The sequence below is a fragment of the Tursiops truncatus genome, chromosome 3 (assembly GCF_011762595.2).
Source record: "Tursiops truncatus isolate mTurTru1 chromosome 3, mTurTru1.mat.Y, whole genome shotgun sequence".
Taxonomy (NCBI): Eukaryota; Metazoa; Chordata; class Mammalia; order Artiodactyla; family Delphinidae; genus Tursiops; species Tursiops truncatus.
The window spans coordinates 105,664,324-105,689,569 of record NC_047036.1 but is presented as its reverse complement, the minus strand read 5'-3'; the positions used below and the strand labels follow the sequence as shown (position 1 = coordinate 105,689,569).

Genomic DNA, 25,246 nt, shown 5'->3' with positions numbered 1-25,246 from the left:
CATTTTCAGAGAAATGAAGGCTTTGTGTTTTTTTACTGTTTTTCACATAATGAATACAATGTCAAAAATAACAACATGATTTTTTGGATAACACTGTATTAAATGAGGTGGAACAAACTAATTTAAATTTATTTGGGGAAATAATCTTTCAAAAAGTAGCACTGTAAATCTGAGTCTACAAAGCAAGGATTAAGACTGGGCATGAGGGACTTCGCTGGTGGTGCAGTAGTTAAGAATCAGCCTGCCAATGCACGGGACACGGGTTCGAACCCTGATACAGGAAGATCCCACATGCCGCGGAGCAACTAAGCCCATGCACCACAACTACTTAGCCTGCACTCTAAAGGCTCATGAGCCACAACTACTGAAGCCCACGCGCATAGAGCCCGGGATCCGCAACAAGAGAAGCCACCACAATGAGAAGCCCGTGCACTGCAACGAAGAGTAGCCCTCGCTCGCCGCAACTAGAGAAAGCCCGTGCACAGCAACAAAGACCCAAAGCAGCCAAAAATAAATTAAAAAAAAAAAAAAAAGACTGGGCATGAGAACAAGAGTGGGGAAGAGAGGAAGAGACAGAGGAAACAATGGAAAACACAGAGAGGTAGACCCTCAGTAACTGGAAGGATTTCTTAATTTGAGGAGCCATGAAACACAGAGTTCCACCAGGCTGTTAAAAAATTCATGACTGGAAATTAGGAGAGGGGCCAGGGATAAAGAGCTAGTGGGTGAAGCTATGGAAAAAGAATGAAAAGAGAAACTTTGGGAAAGAAAACCTGAGTAGCTGAGCATTTTTCTGAGAATACAGAAAACGTAAGAATGAAAGGGAACTCTGGTTTCCATGGTCATTTATTTCTTTGCAGGGAGTAGAGAAAAGGAGAATTTCTGCACTGTGGATACTCTCCCTTGTATATTCAAATTTCTACCTCAACTTGATCATTCTTTGTCCTCTAACCATAGTTATCTTTTTGCTGCACACCACACACCCCACCTCCAAATGTCCAGCCAAACGTGCTGAAATACTACCCCACGTTCATCAATGCACACCAACCTGGCTTCACCATGCCACAACACTGGAATAGTTTTAAGACATCCAAGGACTTCTCTGCTACCAAATCTAATAAATCTAATGTACAGTTTTTAGTCCCTGTCTCAAAGGACTTTTGAAACAGCTCATGATACTGTTGACAACTCCCTCTTTCTTCAAACTTCTTTTGAAATACCACACTCTCTTAGCCTCTTCCACCCAGCAGTTAAATGGTAAGAGTCCTTTCAATACTTGGTCTTAGACCCATCTCTTTTTTTCAGTCTGTTTCTCCTATGGTCATCTCACCAGACCTGTAGCTTTAAACACCATCTGTATGTGATAAGTAATAAGTGACGGCTCCCATACTTTTCCAGATCAGACCTCCCCTCTCAATATCAGCCCTGTGTGTAAAATACTGATGTTGCCACTTTTATAGTTCATTACTTTTACTACTCCAATTCTTACCAAATAAGAAAAAAGAAATTGTCAGTGTACTACAAACAACTTTCCTCTAAATGAAAAGGAGAGGGAAACAGTTTCTCTTTTTTGGATTAGTTTTTAATTCTTAAAGGTTTCAGTGGACACTTAAATATCAAAAAAGGTATCTGATCAGAAAGATAGTACGTTCTAGACTCACAGATTTAGAGAACGAACTTATGGTTACCCATGGGGGTGGGGGGAAGGGGAGGGGGGAGGGATGGATTGGAAGTGTGGGAGTGACTTGTACACCCTGCTATATTTAAAACAGATAACCAACAAGGACCTACTGTATAGCACAAGGAACACAGCTCAATATTCTGTAGTAACATAAATGGGAAACGAATTTGAAAAGAATAGATACATGTATAACTGGATCACTGTGCTATATGCCTGAAACTAACACAACATTGTTAATCAACTATGCTCCAATATAAAAATTTCTTAAATAAAATTAAAAAAAAACTTTCCATCAAAAAAATTCTTAATAATTAAAATCCTTTATAATGTAAATTGATTTTAGATTTATTCTGCAATACACATCTTAAAATTTTAGTTTTTCAGTTTCCAATATCCAAAAATTAACTTGTTTTGAATTCACTAATTTAAATTACCCTTTACATATCAAAGGTCATAACTCACACTCTGCTTGACCTAAAAAAAAAATACAACTGAACACAAAGGCTAGGCTTACTGATGATTTCTCAGTAAAAAAATTCTTAAAAAAATCAAGCTATCGTTTCTTCCCTAACATCAGAATTTTCTTCAGTATTTTAGAGACAACCTAGGATGAAGACAGATTTTTTAAAGTGATGAACAATAAAGCTTTAGGAAAAAATACTCATCCAAGCTTTTAGAAAATTACAATTAGAAACCTTAACACTGCTTTCACTGGCTCTGTAACCGAGAGTGCAGTATTGTCTTCTGTGTACATCCTCATCATGGGCACACCAACACACTTTTCATTGATAAATGCTTTAGGTACACATTACACTAAAATGTCAGTTATTTTCTTTCTTCAGACATCCCAGTTACTAAGTCCACAAGACTTTCATCTCAAGTATACGAGGTAGTGTAGATGGTCTCTGCGACATCACTGGACAAGGATGTTAATACCCATGAAAGATGATTGTGCAGTGCTCAGAATGATTTATGATCATGTTTTGTCCAAAGTTGAATAAAGGTGCTTATCATTGTACAAAGAAAAATCAAGACTGTCTAGACAGTGCAACTTTTGAATACAGTTAGAATAAAACACATTTCTGGCAAAGCCTATTACCAAATATATTCATTTTTATACAAATTTATTCTCTTTTTTATAGTTAAACTGGTAAAGACTTGGCAAAAGTATCTTAGCTCAGCAATTTCAGGCCATAGTAGGCAAAAGACAGTAACCTACATAATTTTTTTAAAATTTGGAAGGAGGGGAAAATGTTTGGGTTTTTATTTTGTCTTACTGGTGTTTCAAAGAACAACTGAGCAAAGCTGTACCAAACTATCTCTTTAGGTCTATGGCTGCTACAATATTGTTTCCAGGTAGACTTAAGGGTGCTCAAATATGGACACTTTTTGAAGAGGGAAATGTACCAGTCCCTTAAAGTAACTTCTGATATTTTTCTGTTACCTGAAGATTCTACAGTTGCAAAAAGCAGTTTCTGAGCATAAACCACAACTACATCCTTCCACTCATTCATTAAACAAATATTTGTTAATCAGTTTTATCAAGAACCACACTAGGGACTTTTCAGCCCTCCCAGAGTTGATATTTTTATAGTAGAGGCTAAAGATCATGGGTAGGTTTTCTATCTTCTATCCAGGGCATTTTCTACTATACCAAGAAGCCTCTATTAATTGTTTAATCCAGTTAAAAAAAAAAACAAAAAACGGTTGATGCTTCTTTTCAAGTCACAGCCTCTCTGTGACAGTCTCCTAATCTGTAAAATGGAGATAATAATCCCTGACCACCTGTACCATTTCCTTGGAGTCTGAAGACTGTAAATAAAGATCAATGTGTTACAGCCACATAAAGCAGCTGAGGTTTCTTGGGCTTGACTATCAAGCCAACTGATACAGCTTGATTATAATACAGCAATTTAAGTTTCAGTGCCATGTTAGAAATGTAAAAGTGTGACCCACAGTTACACACTTCAAAAGGCTTAGTAGGAAAATTATTCCTAGATGGCCTGGCTTTTCAATGCCCAGCCACTTCTCAACAAGAACAAGATTACACACTCGTTGACCCTATCAGAGCAAAGGCAGCATTTTCTTTTCCCTGAGGCTGTACATGCTCTCAGCGCGCAGTCAGTGTTGCTCCTGCGGCACCTGCTGGGAAGCTCAAACCCAAATATATTCATTTTTTATGAATGTTATAAAAAGGTCCTCCATGTTAATACGGAGGACCAAAACCCATGCCAGTGAGCACCCCTTAACTCCTCTTGCAACTAAGGGTCCTCCTCCTTTTGTCCCCACACTGCATCTCTGAAATATATCTTGCATTAAATCTTGATCATGTTTTATGGATCCATTATGAATCCATGCTTCTGTGTTAAGGTTCATTTATTTAGAGAAACAAAATTTTCTTTTTTTCTTTTCTTTTTTTTTCTTTTTGGCTGTGTTGAGTCTTTGTTGCTGCGTGTGAGCTTTCTCTAGTTGTGGCGGGCAGGGGCTACTCTTCGTTGTGGTGCACTGGCTTCTCACTGTGGTGACTTCTCTTGTTGCGGAGCACGGGCTCTAGGCACGCAGGCTCAGTACTTGTGGCTCGTGGGCTCTTGAGTGCAGGCTCAGTAGTTGTGGCGCACGGGCTCAGCTGCTCCGTGGCATGTGGGATCTTCCCGGACCAGGGCTTGAACCTGTGTCCCCTGCATTGGCAGGCACCGGGGAAGTCCATAGGGAAACAAAATTTTCTATTAGCATTATCTCTGCAACTAGAAAGTGGTTATTAAACTAATACATTAACTTACATAGTTAATGTGAGGATTGGGTAAGATAAGGTATTCATTTACATAAAAAAAAAGCTAAAATTATTGAAGATGAAGAAAGCTGCAAAGGAATAAAGATAGGATATGAGATGGCTTTATTTTTTCAATATAACAAAATTATATGTATTGGCTAATCATTTTCTGGCTGCCACAAAATATGCATCAAACAATCATTTACCCTGCCAAATGAAGACTAGGGAACTACACTGCATCCTAGCATTTTGATCTATGAAATAAAATTTGGATCCCAATCACAACTGATGTTACTTTTTACACAGTAAATCAACCTTACCAAATAATCTTAAGCAACAGAAAAAAAAAAAAACTACCTCAACTGGAAAACAACATTGTGGGGGGCAGACATATACCTTATAAAATTTTGCATGCATTTAACAACTACTTATTTAGAAGATGTTATGTACAGGGTAGTAGCTATGGTAGAAATAAGAGAAATTTTTAAATATACAGAACTGTCTACCCTCATTCAAATTATCTGATTTCAAATTATTCTGGCAGACCATATCATCTAAATGCTAAAAATTTCTGTTAATTACAACTACCAAAAAGGTCAGAAGTTCAACATGAAGGGTGATCACACATAAATAGAACTGAAACAATAATCCATTCCAGAAGTTTTAAATTCTCCCCAATTAATATTTGTACTAAATGAAAAACAAGATGGAAAAGCGTATTTAGCAGTGTAACAATCTGCCTCTTCCATCTTTTTCTGAGCAATTCTCTTACTATTTCCTATAACTACAAACACACTTGGAAAATATAACAGGGAAAAGGATGACTTTTTTTCTCCATGACTTTTAAAGAGTTTGACTCTGGATAAGAATTGATTTATAGGTTAGCCAATAATTTGGTTTTGCATATTTGGGGTAAGGTGAACCCTGGCATAGAATCCAACCCAATTCAAGTTTATTGTGATATACACCAGATTTTTTGTTCTAAGTAATATTGCAAGATACATCAAAATAGTAGTTTTTCTACTGTCAAGAAACAAAAGTTTCATACAAAATACAGTTGTACATAATCTAGGTTTGGCTATCCATTACTCATGGGGTAAAATAAGAATTCGTAGTATAGGAGACCCTCATAATCTCTCCGGCTTCCTTTAATTACAGCCAACATTTACTGAAATACTACTGTGTTCCAGACACTTCCCTAAATGCTTTCACACCCTACTTCCCTGAACTGGCACATCTTTGAGAGACAGATCTAATCTCCACTTAACAAATGTGGGAACAGTCTTTTGACAGGTTAACTTACTCCAAACCGTGTAGCTATTAATGTGGCAATGCAGAGAATCTTCTAAATGGTAGAATTCCACATATTACAGGGAGCCAAGGTGAATTATTTAAAGTTACCTATTTTGGACAAGGAGACATTAGACAAATCGCCCAACTTAAGAAACTGTCCTGCTCAAACTTCCCAATTCCTCAGCTATTTTCGCTCTTTACCTTGCTTCATCCTTCCCTCCTTCCTCTGCTTCCAAACCTACAGAAGCTAAGGATTTCTGACACAGTTCTCATAAAAATGACAGCAGAAGTTCTGCGCTGTGTATGACACCAGAGGGTATTTTTAAAAATTTCTTTGCTCTTTGTAGAAATTCCCCCAGGGTCTACAGTGTGTGCGAAACTCTTTGCCCTACAGGACTGTTACAGACAGCTGGATCAGACCTCCTACGGAGGAGAAAAAATTGCTAGTGTACAGATATAACCCACCTGGAAGGCACGTAAAATGTTTAATATGAAATTGTGTCCTAAATAGAGTTATACGAGTTATTTAACTTTAGGAGCTTATTTGGAGGCTATGGTGGTAGACAGGGTAGTTAGACCAATAAATCGTTCAGTTTCTATGTTACCTAGAATTTTCTTTTTCCAATTAAAAACCGACATTAGCAGCGCAAGCTAGCAACTCCTTCTGATCAAATGCTCTTGGTCTTACTAGGTTCCTTCTTCCCGTACATGCTTTACCATTGCAACCTCTTCACCCCTGGGTCCACTTACACATCCATGCCCTTTCAGGAAGCCTTGAAAAAGAAAATTATCCACACAGAATCCTTGAGATTTGTCATCAATGTTTTATTACCACACATAGTAAGATTTGACATGATTAAAGAAAAAGTAAATATTAGTCTGTTTTAGAAGTCTCTGTATTTTTCCAGTCATACACCACTTTATTATTTCTATTAATTTTCCTTGAAGTATTTTATACACCTTCAAAATCCTATCCTTTAAGTTAGAAAATTTCTGAGAGTTCTATCAAATATTTAATTTGATATAATACTGCTTTATTGCTGAAATGTTGATTTTAAAGTATTTTCTCCTGGGGGACTTTTTGCCTGCTATTCCCTGTCTTTAACACACTTTGAATATGGCTGGCTCCTTCTCAAACTTTAGGTCTTAGCTCAAGTGTAGCCTCCTTCCCAGACCACCCAACATATAGTTTCTTCTCAGCAGTGCCCCTTTTTTCTTCTTCATAGCATATATCACACCCAGTAATTATTTTTTTTATTTACTCAGCTCTTGTAATATATGTACCTACCTCCACTCCTTCAATGTGTATTAAAATGGAAGGTCCACAAGGGTACAGACCTCTCCCTGTCATTTTTAATCAAAGACATAGTGAATGAATATTGAGTCTTTATGGGCAATCCTTGTTTTCCAAATAATGTCCTGAAATAGTAACAAGTAAAATTTTAAGCGTCTGCTCCTGAGTCAGATCCAAGTTCAAAATCTAGCTCTGCTATCACTAGCTATGTGAACTCTGGCAAATTGTTTAACACCTCTGGCCCTCAGTTTCCACATCTGTAAAATGGAGATAATATTACCTATCCCATAGTGTTTGAGAAGATAAAGTGAGAAAATATCATGATTGTATAGAACACAAAAACTCTCATACACTGCTGGTGGGAATATAAATTGGTACACAACTTTGGAAAAGAAGTTTGGGCATTATCTTCTTAAGCTGAAAACAATGCATACCTTTTAACCCAGCAATTCTAATCCTAGATATATCCCTATAGATAAACAACACTTAAATGAAGTAGGACACTTATATTAAAATGTTCGTATCAGCATTGCTAAAAACTGCGAAGGACCAGAAACAGTCTCAAACATCCACAACTACAGAATTGTAGCATTTCATATAATGGAAGATAATTAGCAATACAAATGAATGAATTAAAAATACACACAAACATAACAGTGAGCAAAAGATGACAGATAAAAAAGCACTGTATGATTCCATATAAAGTTTTAAAGCAGGCAAAACTAGACTAATGGTCTTCCAGAATACATAAAGGTGACAAAAACAAACAAACAAAATACCAAGACCCAGACCCAAATAAATGATCACCATTAAGTCAGGACAGTGGCTACTTTTGGCACAGGGAGATCAGTATGGGGTGCACAGAGGGTTTCTGGAGTGCCAGCAATGTTCTATTCCTTGATCTGGGTGGTGATCACTTGATTAAGTTATGCATTTAGTCTTTACATTTTTTTTCTCTGCTATATACCACCATTCTAAAAAGACCTTTAGGGCTTCCCTGGTGGCGCAGTGGTTAAGAATATGCCTGCCACTGCAGGGGACACGGGTTCGAGCCCTGGTCCAGGACGATCCCACATGCCGCACAGCAACTAAGCCCATGAGCCACAACTACTGAGCCTGTGCTCTGGAGCCCACAAGCCACAACTACTGAAGCCATGTGCCTAGAGCCCGAGCTCCACAACAAGAAAGGCCACTGCAATGAGAAGCCTACGCACGGCAACAAAGAGTAGCCCCCGCTCGCTGCAACTGGAGAAAGCCCACGCAGTAAAAAAAGACCCAACACAGCCAAAAATAAAATAAAAATTTAAAAATAAATAAATAAATAAAGCAATGGGCAAAATGTCTAAAAAAATAAAATAAAAAGACTTTTAAAAGATTAAAAAACAAAATGTATTAACTGCTTGGTACATTGTCTGACATTAACAGGGTAAGTGGTTGATAAATTTTGGCTATTATTATAAACAACAAATAAGTGATTATTTCAACTGCCCATGGGGTGAGTTTAAATAACTGGATGTTGAACAAATACACAAAAATAAGTACTGCAAAACATTATTAATCTAGACTCTACTACACTGCTTCCTATAATACTGGCAGTTTAAGATTACCTCTAGAAGAATAAACAAAAACACTGACCTATATATAGAAATGTGGCATCTCCATTCTGAATGGTGGTAAAAGATTTATTACCTACACCATCAAGAGGTCAACAGGATATAGTGTGAAGAACCTGGCTTTGAGGACCAATGATCACACTACTAGAAATCTTTTGTAACTTCTCTAGTGCTAAAAATGTGTTTAATAAATGAAAGCGTCCTCCCTGTGCTGTTTTCTTTGGTGGCAACTGATAAGCACATCATAGCAACACTAGCTAGGGTTAATATTAAATTGCACAGTAGGAGAACAGAAGCATAACTTGTGGGCCTAGCTTTATTTAAGCAAATTAAATCACTGTTACTGACACTCAGAGGAGTGGGGAATCTTCATTTCAGGGCACAGTTAGTATAAAAGAATTCACTGCTTTCTTTACAAGCAGCATATTATTGATTTAAAAAAAAAAACCAAAATTACACTTCAAAAAAGTTAAAGTTCACCAAAAAATGGTATTTAAATCCTAAAAACAAACTTCTGAACTAAAGTATCCATCAAGATACTTTAGATAAAAATTTCTCATATAGTTTAATAGCATCTTCTTAATACCAAAGTAAGCTAAAGTGTTAAATTAATATTATGAAACAAAGCCAAATCACTAACTAAAAATGGACGCATACATATGCAAATTTAGATGCCAAAGTGGCTGGGCTTATTCTAACCGTTTTTTTCTTTAAGTACTAGCCAATTATATCACCCCAAAGCTACCAACATTTCCTATCCGTGCTGTCGGTGATTGGTGTATTCAGTGTAATGCTCCCCATACAGACTATGCTCTCAAAACAAAGTATTGTTTTACAGGAATCCAATCTGCTCTGGTTAACAATGGTCTATTAATATCCAGTGGCATTAATGCAAAGCTCAAAACTCAAGTGCCACAGATAAAAGTGGATGCTGTGACCATGTGACTTTACAATGAACCAAGTCAGAACTGCTGATTGCAGTCAAAGAATTCAGTCCTCTACCTAGCCATCGTGTTCAAGACTGAGTTACAACAAAATGCATTATGCATAGCATAATTTATACATTATTTCAAATCCCACACAACTTGCTAATGTCAACAAATAGCTTTAAAACATTTTAATTCAACTTACCAGAAAACTTATATTATTAAGTGATACTGGAAGGTATAACTGTGTCATTTACATTTCAAATTGTTTTATTTTTAAAATAAGGAGAACCAAAAGTTGTCAAAGATATAAATATATGACTTAGCAATATCCTAAATGGGTAAAGTATTAGAAAAGCAATATACATGGAGAACCACGCGATAACAAAAACTACATTTAGCACGTGGTATGCACTTGATAGTTCATGTATTTCTCACATGAATATGTGCTATTTCTCACTATGAATTATCATCTTTCCCATTTTCTATATAAGGAAACTGAGAATCTGAGGTGACAAGTTCTTTTTCTGAAGGTTACACAAGCATTAAGCGGAAAGGCCAAGATTTAAACCCCTGACTGACAGCTAAACTATCTATGTATGGAAAAAAAACTAGGACATATTGAAAAAAAGCAAAGACCAGAAAGGAAATACTCTTAGATAGATACAGCTGCACTGAGTTTGCTTTCTTTTTCAACTGAGAGCACTTCCCCAAGTGTGTGCAACTTGGATGGCTTAAAGTGAAGCCTTCCTAGCTTGAAATATTAGAAAAGAGAGCCCAAGAGCCAAAAGAGGAACTAGAAATTAAGTGGGAATCTCTAGAAAAAAAAAACAGAATGATAGCGAGGGTAAGCCCCAAATCTCAGGTGACCACTAAATCACACAGGTACAGGGGAGGATCTGCACCACACACATACACACATACACACACACACCCACACCCAAAGAGACAGGCTAAAAAAGCAGCAGCTGAAAACACAGGACACAACAGAGATATCAGGTACTGCATAGTGGGGATAGAGGACTCAGTGTGCAGTTTGAATCTAGGCAACTTAAGTACCTGTTAGAACAAAAAACAATAATCCTTAGCAGAATACTGAAAAAAACAACTACCCAAAGTTGCTACAATGTGTTATCTACATAGAAGTCTAGTCTTTACCCCAAAATATTACTGAACAGGAAAATATAACCCATAATCAAGAAAAAAAGTCATTAGACATTAACTCCAAGTGGGCCCAGATGTTAGATATGAGAGACAAAGACTTCAAAATAGCTATAATGAACATACTAAAAAATTAAAGGTAAATACGGTATCAGTGAGTAACAGAGAGGGAATCTCAACAGAGAAATGGAAGCTATATTTTAAAAATTAGAGATTCTTAATCTGAAAATCAAAATAATTGAAGTGAAAAATTCATTAGATGGATTCAACAGCAGAGTGGAAATGGCTGGAGGAAGCAGTGAAACCCATTAACTTACAGATAGAAGAAATTTAAACCCAAAAAGGATCCACACAAAGAGAAAAGCCCCTATGTACAAATTCCTGAAAGCCAAAGGTAAAGAATATATCTTGAAAGCAACCACAGAAAACCAATGTATCATATACAGATGAGCAATGGTATGATTAATGGTTGTCTTATCAGAAATAATGGTGGGCAGAAGACACTGGAAGTGCATACTCAAACCACTGAAAGAAGAAACTCTGGCAACCAGGAAACTGACATCCAGCAAAACTATCCTTCAAAAGTGAAGTAAAGATATCTTCAGATAATAAAAACAAAGAATTTTGTTGCCAGTTGACCTCCCTTACAACAACTACTCAAGGAAGGGAAATAGTATCAGATGGCAACACAGATCTACAAGAAGAAATGGGGAAAAAAAAAAAAAGGAAATAAAACACCATATAAGCATTCTTTCCTTTTTTTTTTTAAAGTCATAGGACTTTTGTTGAAAACAAAAAGTACAAACTGTATTGCTGGGTTTGTAATTTACACGATGACCAAAGTACTAAGAAAAGTATTCTGTTTTAAGGTTCCTATATTTTAGCTGAAAAAATTCAATATTCTCTGTAAGTGGAACAACCACTGAAATAATGCAAAGAGATATATAACAAGAAAGTAAATAGAATTAAAATGGATATTAAAAAATATCTGATTAGCATAGGAGATGGCAGGAAAAGAGGATTAGAGGAACAAAAACGGGTATGAAAACCAACAAATAGCAAAATACCATGCCTAATAACAGCCAAATCACAATAAATGTAAATGAACTAAAGAGTCTGCAGAGAAAATGCAAGTTATGGTACACATATCATACGGTACACGTATGAGACTATCATAAAAACATTCACTTAAATAGAAGATTACTATGGGTGACATAGGAAACTGATTACTTATGATTAGTTATTTAATGCTAGGTGGGAAGAGTAGGATATAAAATCATAATTTTTACATGTATAAAAATGTAAAAGTGTTAAGGATTTGAGGTCTTTAACTTTCTCTGTTTTTCAAACCTCCTATATTATCTTCTCTTCATAATGATACGGTAACAAACATTTTAAATAAACAAAGTACAACAAAACCCTTGGAGTAAATTTTTAAAGTGTTGGTTCTGAAAAGGACTAATACTTAGCCTCTTAAAATGCGATACTCTAGGATGACATGAGACTGAAATTTTCCAAATGTGTAGTTGGCTGACTCTTTTTGTATTGAGATTTAAAACACCATGGTTACTCTGTGCCAGCACTATGCTAGACGGAGATACTGTGACAACCAAAACTCAGGTCCTGTCTCTGCGTCTACTCAAGAGCTATTCTAAGACTGCTATTTTCTGCTTTTTATGATTTTCTTATTTTCTATCTGTATAACATGCTGGTCATCTTTGAATCCACCTCTGCCAGTGTTCATTTTCCCTTCTAATCTGCCCTCGTTCTGAAAACCAGAAGGCCATATTTGTTATAACTGTGTATAAAGTTTAACTATGTAGTCCCCAAGTGCAGGTGTGCTGAACCCTTTTAAATGAGGCCTTTTTGTTGTTATTGTTGCTGCTTTGCTTAACTACTGAATCAGCTTTGTTTCTAATCAGCAAATCTGCCAAATAATTGGGACTGAAATAGGTGAGACGATAATTTTTCAAGTGCTACAAGCCAAATCTATTATTTCTGGAAACTTACAAGTAAGCCAGTACTAAGAATAATTTATCATAAAGCTTAACTTCTAAAATAGTAAAGCCTGATTATTTGTGTCTGAAACCATTAGGTTCTATAAAAGAGAGGTAATATCTCACTCCAACTATTCCATGCGAACTCATCAGGATTCAGACTTACCAGTTAGTACTTGTGTGTCTGACTTCCCTACAGGATTTGTCCTAGCACCTCACATGTGAGCTTTCACTAACGTGTCTATGTTTAAATCCAGCATCTACCACTCACTGGCTGTGAGACTTAGGCAAGTTGCTATTAGCCTCTGAGTTTGTCTATCTGTAAACTAACTGGTTTGGAAGATTACTGTGCACAGACTACAGACTGCTCCTGAAACATGACAGATGTTGAGTAATTGGTAACATTATACAATTCATTATACAGTTATCTAAGTATTAAATCCAGATCTTTGATAGGTTCCTATAGTAGGATATTTCAAACTGACAATCAGCATATCAAAACAAACAAACAAAGCAACAAAAAAACCCACAACTATGTACTACTGTCATAATGATAACCAAAGTCTGTCTAGGACATTGGTTCTCAAACCTGGCTCTCTGGGAATCACCAGGAAAGCTTTTTTAAAATGGCATGTATATTCTTTGAGAGAGAGGAATCTGTAATTTTTCTCCAGGTAATTCTTTTAGAAATTTGGGAATCACTAGTCTAAAAGAAAAGGGAGACAGAGAGCTAGTTTCAAAGAGATGCAGCCTTACCAAGTATTAGTTAAGTGCTTAGGCAAACCACAACCTTGCAAAATATGACTGCTACTCTACGACCTTCTGAAAACCCATTTCCTCCAAAGATAGATTTGAAGATCAAATACAGATACATGAGTTAAGAGTGCTTTGGAAACTTAACACTTTATACAACATTAAGAAATTCTTCACAGCCTTTGCAATATTAAAGACCCAGATCTCCATTCTCAGAAAGAGATAAATTCCACTGATGCAACAAACATTTCATTGAGGGCCTAATATGTTTAGACAACTTTATTTAAGGAAGGATCTCATGCAAAATTAGAGAAAATTTGACTGTTTAATAATTTTAAACTAGTGGTGACTATTTAACATGTAAGAAAAGGAAGGGAGAAATCCAAGAAAGGAGGAATGAGGGAAGGGAAAAGTTCCTTTAAATATCACTTCCCCTGACAGCACTGGCTAACTGATTTCTCTGTGATGAGGGAAATGTTCTGTATCTTCATTGTCCAGAATGGTAGCCACTAGCCAACATGTGGGTATCGAGCACTTAAAATCTGGCTCAAGTAAATACATTTTTAACTTTAATTTATACTTAGTTTAGGGACTTCCCTGGCGGTCCAGTGGTTAAGAATCCGCCTTCCAATGCAGGGAACACGGGTTCAATCCCTGGTCAGGGAACTAAGATCCCACATGCCGCAGGGCAACTAGGCCCATGCACTACAACTAGAGAGCCTGCGTGCCTCAACTACAGAGCCCACGCGCTCTGGAACCCACGCACCACAACTACAGAGCCCACACGCCACAACTACAGAGCCCACACACTCTGGAGCCCGTGCACCGCAACTACTGAGCCGGTGCTCTGGAGCCCACGCACCACAACTAGAGAGAAGTCTGCACGCTGCAATGAAAGATCCCGCGTGCTGCAACTAACACCCAACACAGCCAAAAATAAATAAACAAATAAATATTAAAAAAATAAAAAAATTTAGTTTAACAGCCAAATGTGACTAGTGGTTCTAGTACTGAAAAGTGCAACACTAGAACATTTAAACATTTACATCACACTTTTGGGAGATACAGATAAGAAAAGCAGAAGAAATTTAAAAAAAAACCAAAACTTACTATGATTCCATTTATAAGAAACTTTCTTATACTTAAATTTTTTAAAAAATATTTTTTTATTGGGAAAAGATCTATCCATACAGTGAAACTGAGGGGTCCAAATCTTTTCTACTTTATCTTCAATGAACTAAAACACAACTGACATGGGAATTTAAAAACAAAAAACAAACCAACAAAAAAACCAAAATAGCAAGAACTTACATAGTATTAAACTGTAGGACATTGGAATTAACATCAACTGGGAGTCAAAATGGTTGTTGAAAGTTCCAACCGTGGCTCTGCCAGTTACGGGTCTTATGATTTTGGACAGGTTACTTAGTTCTTTTGTGTCTTAAATTCCAAACGTGCAAACTGGGGCCATCTGCCTGTCAAATGTCCTTTAGAGATTCTAGATGACAATATAAGGTACATAAAAGAGTTTAAGATTCTTCTGTACTACAATAATTTATAAAGAATAGTTCTATTATTCAACGTGTATTGATTGAGGGTCTGCTATGTAGTAGGGACATAATGATAAACAGTCACAGACATGAGTCTGCTCCTCATGGAACTTGAAGTCAACTCAAGTTTACTCAAATAACCATCTTAACAAACATACTCCCACTAACTGAAATAAGGGCTCGAAGAGAAAAGAGGTTTGTCCTAGACTGGAGGATAAAGGCTTCCTCTCTCAGGAAATAAAGATTGAAGTGAAATATTAACACTGAAAAGTTATCAGTGTGGTATGGAGGAGAAGGGAGGAAGAATTCATGGATAGTATTACATACAAAGGCACTATGGCCAGAGGAAGTACTGTGCCATTGAGAAATTGAAACACTAAAGAAGAGGCAGGCCAGAACTAGACAATGCAGGGCTAGTTTTAAGCCAAGGAATAACATGATCAATTTTGTTTTAGAAAGATCACTCCAGGCTCAATAGTAATAGGAGGGCATAGTGAATAGAGGAAACCATAGAAGGCTACTGGAGAAAGATATGCTGCAGACTGCTCTAGGATGGTAGCAGTGAGGATGAAAATAATATTTAGGAAATAAAGGTGATACAAAGAACTCGGTGATGAACTGGATGTAGAGAGGTGAGAAAAAGTGTCAAGGATCACTCAGTTTTCTCACTTGTGCAATATGATGAATGGTGGTACCATTCACAGAGACACAGGAAGAGGGCCTGGGTGGTTTTGTTTTCAGAGGTAGAGGAAGAAAAATCGTAAGTTTGTGAGTGTGGGGTGTCCTTTAGGCAGGAAGCAAAAACGTCCAGCAGGCTCTGGATGCCCAGAACTCACAAAGGTAGTATTAGTAGGAGACAAAATTTGGGGAGCAATTAGCCTACAGGTGATATAGACAGGGGATATACAGAGAGAGAAGACGGCAGAGGAAGAAGGAAAGCCAGAATCAAGCCTAGAGGATGGCCAGTTTAGAGACGAAGGAAAATGCAGAAGACATTGGGCTGAAAGAGCCAGAGAGAAAGAAGTAAAACTAAAGGAGAGAGTGATGTTACAGAAGCCAAGGAAGTATCAAGACGACTTCAAAAGAATATCAAATGCTGCTGGAAGGCTGAATGCTGCTGAGAAAAAAACGTTTGCTGGAATTGGTGATAAGGATGGAGAAGGTCACTGGTGACTTTAATAAGAACTATTTAGGTGAGGGGCTTCCCTGGTGGTGCAGTGGTTAAGAATCCGCCTGCCAATGCAGGGGACATGGGTTCAAGCCCTGGTCCGGGAAGATCCCACATGCCACGGAGCAACTAAGCCCGTGCGCCACAACTACTGAGCCTGTGCTCTGGAGCCCGTGAGCCACAACTACTGAGCCCATGTGCCACAACTACTGAGCCTGCGTTCTAGAGCCCATGCTCCACAACAAGAGAAGCCACCGCGATGAGAAGCCCGCGCACCACAGAGTAGCCCCCGATCTCTGCAACTAGAGAAAGCCCGCGCACAGCAACGAAGACCCAATGCAGCCAAAAATAAATAAATTTTTTTAAAAAAGAACTATTTAGGTGAAACGATGGGGTAAAAGTCATGCTACAGCACATATCAGGGTCCTCATAGGTCCTTTAAGTCTTCCTCCACTGGAGTATAATAAAGCCTGCTCTACCAAGCCACCTACCCACAAAAAAGCCCCAAAGTGACTCGCACGCTAAACTCTGTTAGAAGCTACATCATTGAAGGAACCAATTCATACCAACCCAACAAAGAACCATCCAGAGGTTTCTAGTATTCTTACTTTAGATGAATAGCTAATTTGTCAGTGTTCAGGAACAGCATAGTGAAAATTTAAGGCATAGTGAAAATTTAAGGCATAGTGAAAATTCTGAGCCCAAGGGTACTATGATTACACCAGCCACAATCAGCTTCTGCAGAGAGACAAGATTCCACTAAGCTATGTTTGCCTTTCAGACTTCCCCCTTCTTCTAATCAGAAATCCCCAAGTCCTCCATGGGCTCCAAGTTTTTCATAATAGCTTTAAGAAAGCACTACTACAGGTTCTAGTGAAAAATGGAAGAATCATAAATCCAATGGCAGATGATAAATTTCATATTTAATGGGAAACCATTGATATATTTTTAACTTCAGTATTTAAGTAGTTTTCCTCGTCCATTCCTCACTCTCTCACTTTGTGGAGTCAACCCACTAGTTCCCCATCCCTTTATACTCTATTTGAAAAACTACCGGTTCTCATGGTTTTACCTGAAATTTGCAGCATAAAAGCACATTTTTATACTACAAATTAAAACCCATTTTCTTAGGTTCTATTATTTCACAAACCAGTAGCTGCAATTTTATAAGTGTTTGCCCCATTGTAGAACTAATTTGTAGAAATGAAACCCAACTCTTAGAGTCCACCTCCAAAACTTGCTCTTCCCAGTCTCCCCCCTCTTCATAAATATCGACTCCATTCTCAACAGGGGAAAACCCCCCATCCAAACAGTCACCAAATCCCAACAATTCCACCTTTTAAACATATCCAGCATCTAAACAGCTGTCATTGTATCAAACACTATCACCTTCATAAAAGTCATCATCATCTTAACTAAAACACTGCAGTAGGCTTCTAACTTGTTTCCCAGCTTCCACTCTTACCCCCTTACAGGATACTCTCCACACAGCATGAGAGTGATGTTTTAAAAATGTAAGTCAGGTCATGTCAAGTCTGTGCTCAGAGCTCTCCATGACTCCCTACCTCACTCAGGGTAAAACCCCAAGTCTTCATCACAATATACCAAGTTCTGCACTGTTTGCTTTTCACTATTGCTCTAACCTCCTCCCCTATGACTCTCCTGCTAGTCACTCCAGTCTTGCTGGCCCTCTTGTTTCTCAGTCATGCCAAGCATACCCCAGGCACACTGCCATCTCAAGGTCTTGGTGTTTGCCGTCCTCTGCCTAGTGTTCTTCCCCTCAGGTGTTTTCACAGGCTGATCTTTCACTCCCGTCTAGTGTCTGCTCATGTACCAGAGGGGGCTTCTCTAACTCCCCCAGAATAACACCACCCCAGCTATCAGCATCTATCCACCTTTCGGTTTCTTCTCGGCAGTTACACTGACCTATCTGTTTACTCTCTCCTACTGCTAGAATGAAAGCTCCACAAGTCTGTTGTGCTCACTGCTGTAACCCCAGCACTCAGAACAGGGCTATTATTGATGCTCAATCAAGATTTGTTGAATAACTAAATTCATATTCATTTCACTTCAGCATGGAGCCAATGTGACTAGTGCTACAGACTTTACAAACACGTATGAAACATGTAATTAAAAATTAGTGAAAACAAACACACTAAATACATAAGAACCTAGAAATGCTCTTTTGGTCCTTCAAATTCTGGTCTAACAAGATTGGGAATGTGACTATGAACCCAAACACATATAGAGAAGACGCTGATTACGACAGCAGTGTATAGATTTTTTGTCAGATTTTAAATCCCCAAATTTATCTTTCCTTCTCCCCAGGCAGTTAGTTGGTATATACTTGGAGAATGTGTACAGTCTTACAGGTAAACCAGAGTTCAGCTCTGGTGGCATGGGTTTAGAGGGTGGGGCCCCTGGCAAAATTGTGAAACAGTGCAACTTTGTGCCCTGCACAACTATTTCTGATCAAGGTCCCACCTTTACTCATTCCTGGACCTACTCTACTCCTTATCCCCAGGGATGTGACCCATTCTGGTTCCCCCAGGGCGACCTGCAAAGACTCAAGCTCTGTACTGACATGATTAGTAGTGTGTGGAATTTCTTGTCCACGGCTCAGCACAGCGCATTTAGAGCAGCAGCTACACTTGTTTAGTGTTTTAAAGTCCCTGTTAAGTGGGAGGGACTGCCCACCCTGATACATTCGATAAACGAATCTTTATTAACTACCTATTCTCTGTCTAGAGATGAATGAGACACCAGCTCAGATCCTAGTGAAAGAGACAGTCATATTAGTCAGTAATTACATTGCCACAAGAATTCCTCCTCTTTTCTCTCAGTTATGTAACCATTCTACTCTCAGGAGGTCAAGATAGAAGAGTGATGTTGGCAACCCCCAACATGTCCCCCTCAACGTCCCTGCCATCTCAGAGCAGGTCCACGGGATAGGGAGAAAGAAGAAACAACAACAAAGAGGAGCTACTATGTCCTGGCATTAATAAGAAAAACCTGGGTGTGAATGCCAGCTGTACCACTTTCTGTGAGAGTGGCATTAAGCAATTTCTTCACTTTTTATGACCCCATTTTATCATGAGTAAAATGTGTATAAGAACTTATTTCTTAGGAATTAAATGAAAAAACCAACAAGTTCAGTGAAACATAAGACACTTGATACAGCTGTTCCCTTGACCTTTCCCTTTTTATTAATAAGAGAGGCTAAAATAGAGAGGCCACGTACAAAGATTTGACATACCACCAGCAAAAGGCTCCAAGTCTTGGCCTACGGACAAAACTGCAGTGGTAATGCACTCTTTTCAAACTACTTTAAAACTGCTTCAAATCCAGTAGGAGCTATTATGGATTCTCCACCACACACTTTTCCACATTTGATAATCATGCTTTCCATCATACATGTTGAAGTTGTCTATCAAATACTTATTTGTTTACCCCCCACTTTTTACTTTCTTCTTGTAGGGGCAGGAATCACTACTTCGGTTTTATTCTTTGAAATACTTTTAAAAAAAAAATCAATTACTGGCATATCTCTGAAGACTTTGTGCCTTCTTTAAAACACTTTTCTCTCAGCTTCCCTGACACTGCTCTCCTGGCTATTTCTCACCAGCCTTACAGCTCCTTCTTAATTTCCTTTGCTAGTGTTGACACAATCTCTAGTAGACCTTTAGACATTCCCCAGGCCCAATCCCAGACCCTGTTTCTGTTCTCTTATTTACCCACTCTCCCCAAGTAATTTCATGCACGACTTTAGATGATAAATACATAAATATATATACATGTACATATGTATGTAAATATATATGTATATACACATACACACATATATTTCATATACATATAAAATATATTCTGCCCCTTCTCCCTCAAAATGACTCTTGGACTAAGATATCTTGCAGGCTACTCAAAAGCATTCTTTCTTTCCTCCCCAATCTATATTCCTTCTCCAGCCTTTCCCATCTTAGGCAAAGTACCAACCATCTATTCAGCTGCTCAAGTCCAAAAGCTGGGAATCAGCTTCTCGTTCACTCCCACATCCAATCCACCTACATCCCACTCATTCTGCCCCCAATCCTTACTATCTGTAAGGAGACCACAGTAAAAGCTGCTTCCATTCTCACCCTTCTCCATCCAGCAATCAAAAGCTGTCAAAACAAAACAGATCTTGTTGCTACCTCACACAAAACTCAGTAACATCGCACTACCTTTATAATAAAATCTTACAGTGGCCTCCTCATAGTTCTTTTGACATACCACTCTCTCACCTCACTATCTTCACAGATTTTGTTCCTTTGGCCTGGAATATTGTTCTGCCCTATCATCAACTTAGCCTTCAGGTTTCAGCTTCAATGTCATACTTTGTATACCCATCACACAGACGACTGTTTAAAAATGGATAAGTTTATACTGTATTTTCTTGCTTTTGCACCTTTAAAATAATAAGGTGCTTTCATTTTGCACTCTAAGTTGAGTTGTTTATTACTTTATTTGGTAATACCTAATTACAGTTAAAAAAAAAAAAGGCTTCCCAAACCCCAATTAAAATTAGGTCCTATTATATCCTCACCAGCATTCTAACCCTTCTCTTTCATAGCACTGGGGGAAAAAAAAAAAAGTTTGTAACTAGGTTATTTGTGCAACCATTTGGTTAATGTATGCCTGAGTATGACAGAGTCAGTATCTGTTTTGCTAATCACGGCATCATCCCACAGTGCCACAGCCAGGTGGCCCACACCTAAGAAACTCTTCTCCCCAATAAATATTTGATAAATGGAGAACTCATAAGTCCTGGCCCTAGAATGGCTGCATAATATAGCAAGACGCACCATGGTTATTTAACTATTCCCCTTCAGTTGGATTTCTAGGCAAAATACTTTAAAAAGTCACAATGCTGGGCAAAAAAAGGAATTCATGTAGAAGACACTATAGTCCTTTCCCCCAACAAGTTTCTGGAGTGCATTTCTTTTACTTCTTTTGTTCTTCCATAGTTCCTAGCACAAAGTTAGATCCATGGTAGATATTTAAGCATTCAGTGACCCAAGCAGACTACATGACAGTCACTCAAGAGCTAAGATTAAATGTTACAGAATTCTAAGTATTATTATTTCACCTAGAGCTACAAGCATCAGAAAAGGTTTTAAGGAGTAAGAGTCAATCTAAAAAGTGAAGAACAACTTTTGGGAATCGAGCCAACCTATACTATCAGGCCTCCCCTGCCCTCCTTGAGCAGTGGTTTATCTATAGCCAGATTTGTATTCCTTAACATGACACATCTCTTTAATCCATTCACTCAATTCTAAACAAAATTATCTTCAAGAGGAGGTTCTATGCTTATTTAACCTAATAAACCTTTTTTGCTGTCCATAAAGGGCCCGAATGGTAAAAGGTAAAAAACTACAAAGAACTCATTACACTACATGCTGCACAAATGAATTCTGAACATAACATTTTAGATACTACATTCACTGAAAAATGCAGAAATTAGGAGAATCTAAAACTGAAGTCCTAAAGTTTAACGATGTATTTTCTTAAGGGCCAATATAAGATTCAAATGGTAACTATACTAGGCATTATTTTGCAGGCACTGAACGTGGGCCTTTGCATACATTTTTTCCCCCTAATCTTCAAAATAACTCTGAAAGGTGAGGAAGCTGAGGCTGAGAAGCTAGGTGACTTTTTCAACTACTATAAATCTAAACAATACAGGTGTTCTTTTTTATATACTGTGAACTGACCAAAAACCCCAAACAAACAAAAACCTGAAAATCTGGAGAACTGGAAGGGCTTTGTTATTGACAGAATTTAGTTTAAAATAACAAAAACATTCCTAGGAAGCATACAAGATCAAGGTATATAATATCCTTCAATTAAAAAAGCTTTTAAGACTTATGGGTAAATACAGACTGTTTTACTACTAAACTACAGGGCTTTGGTGAAATCTGAAACTATCTATATAATATTTCCAATAATAAAAATGCTCTAAAAGGGAAATTACCAGCTATATAATCTGCTTTATGAGAATTTTGAGTTTTGAAAGGAAAATATAATAGATTTGAAAGAAACTACAGGAATATGGATAAAATAAGTGTTTTAAAAATCGTTTTTCTTCTTATATGACAAAATACCGTAACAGAATGAAAGAAGTAGTATTACCCAAAGCTAAATGACGTCAGGCTTTTAAACAATCAATAAGCTGTAAGTGTTGGGACCTCGGCAATTATTTCAATGAATGTTATGAATGTTACATTTTCAAATACTGGGACAAGTACAGTCTTGTATGAAATGACTGTATGAAGTCAAATAATCATATCCAAAAGAAATTACATACTTTCTGTATTTAAACTTTCCGACACTTCGATCGTGTCAAACTATATGGTGCTAACTCTTTGCATTCACAAAATTCCATCAATGTAGTCATTATACACTTATAAAGGCAGTCTTCAAGTAATCCTAAATCATAAAAAATTATTAATCAAATCTCAAAAGCATCAATGTCATCTCAAAAGAACGATTTTGTACCCTGAAAAAATAAAAGTTGTATGCGGCCATAAAAGAAGAATTACAGAAATCAATAGAGTTTATAGGGATGGTTTCTGTTCACCAAGTATAACTACTTAGACAAGACCCCAGAAGGTCTTTCTGGACATCTTCCACAGAAAAAACAATTCTATTTCTCTCTCCCTCTCTCTTAGACTCTGCCCCCCGCCTTTTTGATGTAACCCTCTTCCAAAAGGTTTTCATTATAAAAGTGGATTTATGCCATTATCAGGAAGAGCTTGTCCCAAGACTTAAGATTTCTATATCAAGATTGCAGGAATTGAGCTTTAATAATTCATACACCACAAACACACCCTGCTAAGATTTTCCCTTCAAATACTAATGTTCCCACTCTTGGGACCCCTAACGAGTGTACATAAGCCACACAACACAACCTTTAAAAAAAGACACGGATGGTAGGTGCTCTCCACTCCCTCCTGAGAAACGTCCTCACCACCTAAACCTCCTGCACATTCCCTTCTCGGGGCCTAAAAGTACAACTGTCATTCAGAGGGATGGTAATTGTTAAGCGTGGGTGAGAAAAAAAAGCATACACAAGATATATAACTGGATGGGGGAGATTGTTAAATGCAGCCTCTCCGGTATCACGTAACTACCCTAACCCGCTGCCAACTTTTAAGAGATTAAGTTACATTCCTCTGCAATTCCACCCTTGACAGCTGAATCCAGAGATGCCAGCGAGTTGTGCACGTCCATTCACGCCGCCTCAGCAGACGAGAGCCGGCAGCTACATCCCGCGGTCAGCGCGGACCAGCGGCTGGGGGGGGGGGGGGGGCTGGCGAGAGGGCTGCAGAGAGGGCCGGGAGAGCTCACCTTTTCTAGCTCATCGTGGAGCTCCGCCAGGCTGGGCCGGAGGAGCTTCTCGCCCAGCTGCGCTACCGTGTGCCGGTAGTAGTCGATCCTGGGCACGGCGTCCATAGTGTTGTGGCCGAAGGTGCGCAGGTAGTAGGTGTTGGTGTGGGTGTCATAGTAGTAGTGCTGGTGGTGCCCACTGCCGCTGCCGCCGCCGCCGCCCGAGTGCAGGCTGCTCCCCTCGCTCAGCACTGTGTCCCCGCCGTTCTGGAAGTTCACGTTGGGCCCGTCGCCTCCGATCCCCGCTGCATCCGACATGCTCTCGTCTGCCGACGAAGAGGCAGCTGGGTCCACGAAGTTCACGCGGAAGCGGCCCTTGGCTTCCTCGCTGCCCTTGGCTAGCCCGCTTTCGCCGCTAGCTTTCCCGTCCACGGGGGTCTCCCTGGCCCTCGCCCCAGCGTTAGCCGACGCCGCAGCCGCAGCCGCTCGCCCGGCATTCTCGGAAACCAGATCCACCTGGAAGCGGCTCTGGCTCGGGGTGGGCCCCAGGGGTCTGCCCAGCCCGTCACTGGCCGCCGCGGCGCCCTCCCCGCGGACCCCGCCGCCGCCCCGGCTCGCAGTCGCAGCATCCTCCGGCACCAAGGGCACTGCCGTGCTGGGCAGGTCCATCCCGGCGGCGGCCAGCGCGGCGGCTGGAGGCGTCTCCCCGACCCCCGCCAGCCTCGCGGCGCCGGAGGAGGGCGCCGTGGGCCCCGGCTCCATCGTCGCCCGACGCTCGGCGGACCCGGAGAGCCTGGCGGACCTGGCGGGCTGCACGCCCTCCGCGCCCCCGGCCGGCGGTGGTTGCGGCCGCAACGCCAGGTGAGGGAGTCACACTCTCCAAGCCGCGCACGCGCCGCCGCTAGCCCAGGCCGGCACGAACGCCTCCGGCAGCGGAGTCTGCGCGCGAGTGCGGCGGGCGCGGGGCGGGCCCCGCTGTTTAAAGCCTCGGCGGGGCCGTGGCGTTGGTGTCTCCCGCTGCAGCACGCGGGAGGCGGGGCCCGCGACTCGTCCGCCCCTCAGCCCGCCCAGCCGCGGTCCCGCAGTGGCGCGCGGCGGAGGTTCCCTCGGCTCCCGGCCAGTCCTGGCTCCTGCGCTACTCCACTCAGGGATCGCGTCCGGCCCGTCCACGCCGGGCCTCGGGCAGCATGAGCAGCGCGATCCGGGAGCGGCCAAGCGCCGCCTCGCCGCCGTAGCCGGGAAGATCTCTGCGCCGCTACCTCCTCTTCCGTCGCCCTCCTCCCACCCCTCCACCTCCTTCCCCCGCCCCGCTCTGCGGCGAAGAGGAGCGGGGCCCCCCGGCCTCCTCCCCCTCTCCCCGCCCCTGGGTCAGCGCGTCAGTGGGCCGACGGCCCAGGCCACGGCAGACCAGGCTGCGGACGGTGTCCGGCCCACCCGGCCAGAGAAAGGGCGCGCGGGCCCTGCCTCGGCTCACGCCGACTGCTGATGCTCCGGCGGCGGCTCCGGAGGCAGTCGCCCGCTCGCTTTTTTTTTTTTTTTTTTTTTTTTTTACGTTCTAAGCTCTCAATATGGGGCTGAGCCGGCGAGATCTCGCGAGATGCTGCCAGGGCTACCGGGCCGTTTCCCCTGCGGCACGTGGTACCCGAGGCGATGCAGGAGCGGCGGGCGGCCCTGA

General features: G+C 40.2%; 1 protein-coding gene across 1 annotated transcript in view; it reads right to left on the bottom strand.

The window, feature by feature from the left end:
* SLC12A2 (solute carrier family 12 member 2) overlaps window positions 1-24,830 on the bottom strand; it is a 108,481-nt gene extending 83,651 nt beyond the window's left edge. The window contains exon 1 of the mRNA XM_019924344.3: window positions 23,593-24,830. Within this exon, the coding sequence (XP_019779903.1) occupies window positions 23,593-24,333 (741 nt within the window). The 5' untranslated portion in view covers window positions 24,334-24,830. The remainder of the gene's footprint in view (window positions 1-23,592) is intronic.
* Window positions 24,831-25,246: the final 416 nt, after the last annotated feature.